We start from the raw sequence: 9917 nt of genomic DNA on the forward strand, positions 1-9917 counted from the left end.
TGCTGTTCTATTCTGTTGTGCTGTTGCAAGTGAGAATTTCATTATTCTGTCTGGGACATCTATATACTAAAACTCTCGTTTGTTTGTTTGTTTGTTTGTTTGTTCCTGAACTACAGCCAAAATGGTACACGACAGCACAACAATTTCAGACCCACCTTACTCACCGTCGTCCCTTTGGTGCTAATGGAAGAAGTTTCATTGAAATCGGCGTTATATTTTTAAAGTTATTCACATTTTAAAGTTTAAATCTATCTCCTAGAGAGGGAGGGGGAGGGATGGAGGGGGGAGGGAGGGGGAAGGTGGGAGGATAAGGGGGATTGAGAGGGATGGAGTGGGGGAGAGGAAGGGGGGAGGGGAAGGGGAGGGGGAAGGGGAGAAGGGGAGGGGGTAAAGGGGAAGGGGGGAGGGAGAAGGGAGGGGGAAGGGGAGGGGGAAGGGGAGAAGGGGAGGGGGTAAAGGGGAAGGGGGGAGGGGGAGGGGAAGGGGAGGGGGAAGGGGAGAAGGGGAGGGGGTAAAGGGGAAGGGGGGAGGGAGAAGGGAGGGGGAAGGAGAGAGTGCTGCACCAATGGAGGAGAGGTTTGGACCCAATGGGTCCACTTGGTCTAGTATGACAATAAAATACTCCTGACTCCTGAGTTGGAGCTTAGACAATGTTCACATTTGCAAATGGCTCCAATTAACTTGGCTGCCAGATCCAAACCATAATGAGCTTCATAAACATTTTGTGATCTATTGCTAATTTTAAACTTTTCTCTGGAATTAAATGCGGTTGAGGAGAATAAAACCCGTCTGGGTTATCTGTGGAGCATTGGGAATGCTGGCCTCTGACGGACAACGTTTAGGTGCCAAGTTAGTGTGTTGGTGCTGCGCCATTTATAGTGTCACAGGTTATCGTCATCGTCCCTGAAATGGAGGTCATCCAAAATGCTGCTGCCCGCGTCCCAACTCCCCAGCCCTGGTTGCCCATCCTCCCTCTACTTTCCCATCTATGTCAGCTGCACATTGAACAGTGCTCATCTGTATTTTCACACTTCTCTGAGACCCCCATCTCTCTCTACCTCTATACAACACCTCATCCTTGCAACCCTCTGTGCTCCTCCAACTCTTGCCTTGGCTGTTCCTGGGTTGATCATCATTAGTGGGATCTCTGCTGTGCTCTGAGATGCCTCCGATAGGTTACCCAGGCTTCGTATGCGGAGAGGAGGCTGGGAAACACTGCTGTGCTCCGGACCATCTGCCTCGAGCCAGGTCTCGGTTCTAGTCCTGGAAACGCTAGTTGTCACCAGGCAACCTAATGGTACACTAGAAACATGGGTGAATTTCACTACTGATATCTTCTCTCCCGGAGAGATGAGTCTGAAGATCTAAGAAGTGATCTAGATTGACCAGGGTCTGTCCTGGATCCTAATATCAGAGGCAGTGATCTGCAATGGGGCAGATGGTGATGAACCTTGGTCTTCTGGATGTGCAGAGAGAAGCCCACCTCTTGTATTGTCTGGCGATGGGGTCGTCAATGTTCTGAAGCCTTTGAGCACACAAATGCCCACACGTCACCTGTACGCTTCAACTTGATGACATAATTTGGTAGGACCTTGATTCTGGAATGATGAAGGTGAACAATTTTCCACTCTTCCTGCAGAGTTACTCCTTTCTTTCAGCAGGGAACTTGTTGGAGGTGAGGTGAAGCAGTGTGGGGAGGAAGACTGAGGAGAGAGTTGGTGCAGTGACTCAATCTTGACGAACCCCAGGCCTAACTTGGACTGATTCTCTGGGGGATCCATTGGTGAGGAGCTGTCATCATGGAGTACATGAGGATGGTGAATTGTTTGAGGCAGCCAACTTTGAAAAGGACCCTCCCCCGGTTGACAGAATCAAAGACCTGTTGAAGCAGAGTTTTATGTATTTTAAGGCGGAGATAGATAGTTATTGATAAGTGAGGGGGGAGGGGGGTGAAAGGGTACTGAGGGTAGATGGGACTGCAGAGATAGTTACTGCAGGTAGATAGTTATTGATAAGTGAGGGGGGGAGGGGGTGAAAGGGTACTGAGGGTAGATGGGACTGCAGAGATAGTTACTGCAGGTAGATAGTTATTGATAAGTGAGGGGGGGAGGGGGTGAAAGGGTACTGAGGGTAGATGGGACTGCAGAGATAGTTACTGTAGATAGATAGTTATTGATAAGTGAGGGGGGGGAGGGGGGTGAAAGGGTACTGAGGGTAGATGGGACTGCAGAGCTGAGAGTCAGATTGGCCATGATCTTATTTGAATGGCAGTGGACTCGAGGAGTCAAGTGGCCTACTCCTATTTCTATATTCATATGATATTGTGGCAGAGCTTTGGAGTGGAATAGTGACAGGAATGTTTGCTTCAAAGGCAGAGCCTTGGTAGATAGAAATTTAAGTGCTGCTTCAAGCAGGTGGTCGTTGCCTCTCCACCTCTGAGAAGTTCCTCGCCATTCTTGGTCCTCAGTAGAGTGGCTTGCTGAGTGTTTGGGCCAGAGATGGTCTTGATAACTCTGAAGGATTCATGCATGCTGTGTTTGTTGGATGATTTGGGATCTCCTGCACTCGTTCCACCCACCATCTGGAGTTTCTGTCACAAATACATTGGTGCCTGTAGATCTTTTCTTTGCCCCTCCAAACATGAAGGTGTTTCCAATCCAAGAACACCTCCCATTCAAAATGTATTAGCTCCTGGTTGCTTGGTTGATCTTATCAAACCTGCCTCAGTGTTTCTTTTTCAGTTCAGTTCAGTTTAGTTTATTGTCACGTGTGCCGAGGTACAGTGAAAAGTTTTAGTTGCATGCTATCCAGTCAGCGGAAAGACAATACATGATTACAATCCAGCCACTTATAGCGTATGGACACATGGTCGGGGAATAATGTTTAGTGCAAGGTAAAGCCAGTAAAGTCCGATCAAAGATCGTCCGAGGGTCACCAATGAGGTAGATAGTAGTTCAGCACTGCTCTCTTGTTGTGGTAGGATGATTTCCAGCAGGGAAACTGAGAGTCTCTTCTGCCATTAATGATGGTGGACCAGGGTGGACCAGGGTGGTCCAGGGTGGACCAGGGTGGACCAGGCGGTGTGGACCAGGGTGGACCAGGGTGGACCAGGCGGTGTGGACCAGGGTGGACCAGGTGGTGTGGACCAGGCGGTGTGGACCAGGGTGGACCAGGCGGTGTGGACCAGGGTGGACCAGGTGGTGTGGACCAGGGTGGACCAGGGTGGACCAGGCGGTGTGGACCAGGGTGGACCAGGGTGGTCCAGGCGGTGTGGACACACTCCATAACTGGAGACCAAGCTGGTTGGAAGGTTGTTGTAAAGCATGACTGCCTGGCCTCATGAACAGAATCTAAAAGTTAACTCATTCTATTGTCACTGTCGGCCTCTCACTTGTTGTGGCCTTAAAACTTGTTTTCAATCCCAGCCGTTAGCTCACCGCCATCTGATCTGTGCAATCTCCTTCATCTCTGGCTCGAAGGGCTGAATGGCCTACTCCTGCACCTATTGTCTATTGTCTATTGTCTTCAGTCCACCAATTCCTCAGAGCAGATCCACATTCTGTCCTCTCGTTCACTCCACATTCACAATGTAGCTTCTGTACTCTGTATCTTTCCCTTTGTGCTCTCTGTCACACTTGTGTATGGCTTGATTGTCCTCATGTCTAGTATGATCTGGCTTGATAGAATGCTCTGTACACGTGACAATAAACCAACACCATGTTGAAGATGTTGAGACCTTCTGGGACAGAGCAAGTCAAACTAGAAAACCCACAAGTAAAAGAGGATCACTAATAAATCCAAACGTAAACCTAATCCTATTGCAGAAATCTCTGTCACATTGTTAGACTATGGGACAGGATAGTACATTGGCAGAGTCAACAGCATTCCTGCCCCAAACCTGCAGGTTCAATCCAGGTTATAGAAACATATACAATTCTTAGAGGATTGGACAGGGTAGATGCAGGAAAAATGCTCCCGATGTTGGGGGAGTCCAGAACCAGGGGTCACAGTTTAAGAATAAGGGGCAGGCCATTAGGGGTAGACTGAGATGAGAAAAAACTTTTTCACCCAGAGAGTTGTGAATCTGTGGAATTCTCTGCCACAGAAGGCAGTGGAGGCCAATTCATTGGATGTTTTCAAGAGTGAGTTAGATTTAGCTCTTAGGGCTAACGGAATCAAGGGATATGGGGAGAAAGCAGGAACGGGGTACTGATTTTGGATGATCAGCCATGATCATATTGAATGGCAGTGCTGGCTCAAAGGGCCGAATGGCCTACTCCTGCACCTATTTTCTACGTTTCTATGTTTCAGCCCTGACCTCGGGCGCTGTTTGTGTGGAGTTTGCATGTTCTCCTTGTGCCTGTGCCTTTTCTCCAGGAGCCCCCCACATTCCCATCAACTCCCCCCAGATTCCACCCTTCACTCACACACCAGGAGCAACTTACAGCGGCCAAATCACCAACCAATTAGTGTCGTTGGGATGTGGGTGGAACCCGGAGCACCCAGAGCAAATTCATGCAGTCACAGGGAGAACATGCAAACTCCACACTGGCAGAGCCTGAGGTCACGAATCAACCTGGTGGAACTCAGCGGACAGATGATGTTTTGGGTGGTGACCCTTCTCAGACTGCTTGTACCCACTCTGTGGCTCATCATCTACCTCAGCGCCACTCTGAGGCACCTCATACTCCTTGATTCACCTCATGCCTGAACATCTCCCAGTACATGCACTGACTGAGCTTCACACAGACCATTCCAAAGATTCATCACCTTCAGGTTGAAGAACCTGTTCCTCACTCCATGCTAACGTGCTGATCCCTGACTTTGAGAGCGCGACCCCAGTTTCTGGACAGTCCATTCCAGGGACACTTCATCCTTGCCTCCATTCCGTAACAATTCTGCACGCTTTAATGAGATCTTCCGGTCCAGTAGAAAGCACTCTCTTGTGGAATGGCTCAGCCTGGTGGGAAGGGCAGTGGTCAGGGGGTGAATCACCAGCCAGGGTCACCTTAACATCAGGTGCTCAAGTGAAGGTGTGCACTCAGGTGAGACCTAACCTGGCTGTGGTGTCATGGGCAGAGAATGCTGCACTGGAATGGTGGCATTGGGAGAGATAGCAACAAGGCTGATAGTAACAAGAATGATAGTAACAAGGCTGATAGTAACAAGGCTGATAGTAACAAGAATGATAGTAACGGCTAATAGTAACAAGAATGATAGTAACGGGTAATAGTAACAAGAATGAGAGTCACAAGAACGATAGTAACGAGGCTGATAGTAACAAGAATGATAGTAACAAGGCTGATAGTAACAAGAATGAGAGTCACAAGAACGATAGTAACAAGGCTGATAGTAACAAGAATGATAGTAACAAGGCTGATAGTAACAAGAATGATAGTAACAAGAATGATTGTCACAAGGCTGATAGTAACAAGAATGATAGTAACAAGAATGAGAGTCACAAGAACGATAGTAACAAGGCTGATAGTAACAAGAATGATAGTAACAAGGCTGATAGTAACAAGAATGATAGTAACAAGGCTGATAATAATAAGAATGTTAGTAACAAGAATGTTAGTAACATGAATGTTAATAACAAGAATGGTAGTAGCAATACTAATAGTAACTAGAACGATAGTAATAGAATGATAATAACAGGAATGTTAGTAACAAGAATGATAGTAACGGTTAATCTTAACAAGAATGTTAGTAACTAGAATGTTACTAACACGATTGTTAGTAACAAGAGCGATAGTAACAGGAATGGTAGTAATAAGAATGTTAGTAACTGGGATGTTAGTAACACGGCTGACAGTAACCAGGCTGATATTAAAGGCCGGTGGTGACCAGGTAGTTTGCACAAGACCTGCAGATGTACAGGGAACTGAAATAAACAGCAATACAGAAACTGGATCCAAACGCGCGATGCCACATAGCAGAGAGGTCACTTGACAGGAGTGGAATCCGAGTGAAAAGCAGGCGGAACTTCAGAATAACGCGAGGAAACGATTTGAAGACGGAATTGGAGCTTTTAAAAATCATACAAAGTGGGAAGAGGCGAAGGCGGGGGAGGGGAGGGGAGTTTGTGGAGGCGAGGAGGTGGCGGCAGGGTCGTGGTCACCTGCACGGTGTGGGCTCGGCGGGCGGCCGGCCGGCCGGTGCATCGACAGGGTTAAAGAGGCGGCTCCGAGCCGGGTTATTTCTGGGCCGAGTTGGCACAACACTTGAACTTGATCTCAAGGAGGGGCTGGACCGCAAAGCGATAGTTTAATATTGCAAAAAACCCGGAGCTCGGGCAAACCCCCACCTCTCCCTCTCCCCGTCTCTCTCCGTCTCTCTCTCTCTCCCTCTCTCTCTCTCTTTCTCTCTCCCCCCACCACCCCCCCTCTCCCTGTCTCTGGGGTGAAACATGCGGAGGTCGCCGGGCAGTGAGGACCATGCCCGGAGTGTCGGCTGACTTGTGATCGGGACAGGACGGACAGTCGCTTGGCTTGGCTCCGGCCGGCCGGCCGGCAGCATGGACAAGCCGCTGTGTATCTACGACAAGGAGCTGGAGCTGAGCGCTCACCAGGACTGCTGTGAGCGGGTGGTCATTAATGTGTCGGGGTTGCGCTTTGAGACCCAGATCAAGACCCTGCGGCAGTTCCCGGACACGTTACTGGGAGACCCGCAGCGTAGGATCCGCTACTTCGACCCGCTGCGGAACGAGTACTTCTTCGACCGCAACCGCCCGAGTTTCGACGCTATTCTGTACTACTACCAGTCGGGGGGGAGGTTGAAGAGACCCACCAGCGTGTCGCTGGAGGTCTTCATGGAGGAGCTGCGTTTCTATGAGTTGGGCGACGAGGCGGTGACCAGGTTCAGGGAGGATGAAGGCTTCACTAAGGAAGAGGAGCGACTGCTGCCCAACAACGAGTTCCAGCGACAGCTGTGGCTGCTCTTTGAATATCCCGAGAGCTCCTCTCCGGCCAAGGTGGTGGCCATCATCTCCGTGCTGGTCATCCTCATCTCCATTGTGGTCTTCTGTCTGGAGACCTTGCCGGAGTTCAGGGACGACCACGACCCGACCCTGCCCGTACACTCCCCCAAGGGGAACAGCTCCCACGCCGAGCTGCCGACCAACCCTTTCCACGACCCCTTCTTCGTGGTGGAAACCATGTGCATTTGTTGGTTCTCCTTCGAGCTCTTCCTGAGGTTCATCGTCTGCCCCAGCAAGCCCGGCTTCTTCAAGAACATCATGAACTTCATCGACTTCGTGGCGATCATCCCCTACTTTGTGGCGCTGGGCACGGAGTTTGCCAGGCAACGAGGGGTTGCCCAGCCCGCAATGTCGCTCGCCATCCTCAGAGTCATTCGTCTGGTCAGGGTGTTCAGAATCTTCAAACTCTCCAGACACTCCAAGGGCTTGCAGATCCTTGGGCAAACTCTGAAGGCAAGCTTGAGGGAGCTCGGCCTGTTGATCTTCTTCCTCTTCATTGGCGTGATCCTCTTCTCCAGTGCGGTCTACTTTGCCGAATCAGAAGACGAGTCCACCAGCTTCACCAGCATCCCCGAAGCCTTTTGGTGGGCTGTGGTGACAATGACCACCGTGGGCTACGGAGACATGTATCCCATGACTCTCGGAGGTAAGATCGTGGGATCCCTCTGTGCCATTGCCGGGGTACTAACCATCTCCTTGCCTGTCCCCGTCATTGTCTCTAACTTCAGTTACTTCTACCACCGGGAGATCGAGAGCGAGGATCAGACACAGTACTCGCATGTGACTACGTGTCCTTACCTGCCACCCAGCCCCAAGGCTCAATCGTTGACTGGGAAAAGTATGGAGCTGGAAGTTGAGCTTATTGACAGTTTCTGCGCGCCCCTGCACACTGACATGTTGGATGGATTCTGCCCGACTGACAGTGGCCACCGGGAATCCGCCAACTCACCCGTCAAGAACTCTGTGGCCACCCAAGTCTGACTTGGTCCTTTTGTCAAAGTCGCTTAAATGTTAATGCAGGAGAAAAAGAGACAAATGCATCACGTGAACCACACTCACCTTGGAGATGGTCATCTCCCCCTAGCACTGCGCTGGGGCTCGGGGAGGGCCGTGTGGGGGGTGAGGGTGGACAGGTAACCCGTGCTTAAGGAAAGATGGAACAAGCTTGTAAACATTCTCAAGAGGATGTTGGAGTTGCCTCATGTTGGGAGGGAACTGTTGACGCCAATATTTCTCTACAAGGTAGGAAGACTGAGGCTGGGAAAGGATCCCGTGGAAATCACTGATAGTTGTTCCTCAACTTGACTCTTCTATTTGTGACTATTTCTTTAAGCATGCAAAATGCATGGGTATGGCCGATATTTACTTATCCAGAATAAAGGAGGGCTTGGCAGGTTTTGGTGATAGTGTTTCTAACTTCTAACGTGCAGTAGTAGAATGCAATAACCTGTACTGAGGACTGTCTGTGATGGTTTAGCCCATCACACCATTCTGACATTAACCAAAAGACACATACAGCAGGATTGTACTGCCAGTGGTCTCTGCTCTGGTGCAGAATACCGTGTTTTGTTCCACAAAGGTATCAGTGTGAACCCAGGGGGCTGCATCCTCACCTCTGACATTGGGTAAAGCCCCAGTCCACCTGCATTCACACGCACGCCCAGCACTGAGGGTGCTACACTGTCCCCAGGGGGACATATTAACTGAGGGCCTGTCTGCCTGCTCAGGCCAATGCAAGAGATCCCATGGTTATATTTCACTGGAGTTATTCCTGCTGTCCAGCCGATTTCAACAGATAGTTAGATTTAGCTCTAAGAGCTAAAGGAATCAAGGAGTATGGGGAAAAAGCAGGAACTGGGTACTGATTTTAGATGTTCAGCCATGATCATATTGAATGGCAGTGCTAGCTCAAAGGGCCAATTGGCCAACTCCTGCACCTACTTTTCAATGATCATTATCCCCCAAGACCCAACTAACATCTAATCGTAAGATAGATACAAAATGCTGGAGTAACTCAGCGGGACAAGCAGCATCTCTGGGGAGAAGGAACGGGTGACATTTCAGGTCAAGACCCTTCTTCAGACATCTAATATGATTCCATCTCTCACTCACCAGCCTCTGTGTCTACATCCCCCCTCTCCCCACCCTGGCACCATCTGCCCATCACTCCCACCTTATCTGGTTCCAACTATCACGTGCCAGTCCCTGCCTCACCTCTCCCTCTGAGGATTGGACACATTAGAGGCAGGAAACACGTTCCCAATGTTGGGGAGTCCAGAACAAGGGGCCACAGTTTAAGAATAAGGGGTAGGCCATTTAGAACGGAGATGAGGAAGAACTTTTTCAGTCAGAGAGTGGTGAAGGTGTGGAATTCTCTGCCTCAGAAGGCAGTGGTGGCCAGTTCGTTGGATGCTTTCAAGAGAGAGCTGGATAGAGCTCTTAAGGATAGCGGAGTGAGGGGGTATGGGGAGAAGGCAGGAACGGGGTACTGATTGAGAATGATCAGCCATGATCACATTGAATGGCGGTGCTGGCTCGAAGGGCCGAATGGCCTACTCCTGCACCTATTGTCTATTGTCTCACCTCTTTCTCCCCACAATCTCCCCTCTATACTCTCAGTCCTGATCCACACCCAAAATGCCAGCCATCCCTTTGTTTCCCCCCCCCCCCCCCCCCCCCCCCCCACCACCACCTTCCACGGATGCTGGCTGTCCTCCTGAGTTCCTCCAGTACTTTGGTACTCGTTCCCAGTTCCAGAATCTGCAGGCTCTTGTGTCTGGCTCTGATGTCTCTCACATTGTAGCCTCTGGAACTCGCTGGGCACCAGACTGAGGGACTACATTACAAACGTGATTACTCTGGAATTGCTTGTCTGAGATGTTTTGGGGCCCTGATAGATGCTACACCGTTCAATCATTTTATTTCAACAGAAATCTTA

General features: G+C 50.0%; 1 protein-coding gene across 1 annotated transcript; it reads left to right on the plus strand.

The window, feature by feature from the left end:
• The first annotated feature begins 6281 nt into the window (after positions 1-6281).
• On the plus strand, positions 6282-8381 carry LOC144611289 (potassium voltage-gated channel subfamily A member 3-like). Its single transcript, XM_078430327.1, has one exon. It carries the CDS (start codon positions 6518-6520, stop codon positions 7958-7960), a length of 1443 nt encoding a protein of 480 aa, XP_078286453.1. The 5' UTR covers positions 6282-6517; the 3' UTR covers positions 7961-8381.
• The last annotated feature ends 1536 nt before the right edge of the window (positions 8382-9917 follow it).

Source organism: Rhinoraja longicauda, chromosome 40, assembly GCF_053455715.1.
Source record: "Rhinoraja longicauda isolate Sanriku21f chromosome 40, sRhiLon1.1, whole genome shotgun sequence".
Lineage (NCBI taxonomy): Eukaryota > Metazoa > Chordata > Chondrichthyes > Rajiformes > Arhynchobatidae > Rhinoraja > Rhinoraja longicauda.

Excerpts from the sequence above, each read along its gene's own strand:
- LOC144611289 (XM_078430327.1), top strand. The coding sequence starts at position 6,518 with ATGGACAAGCCGCTGTGTATCTACGACAAGGAGCTGGAGCTGAGCGCT.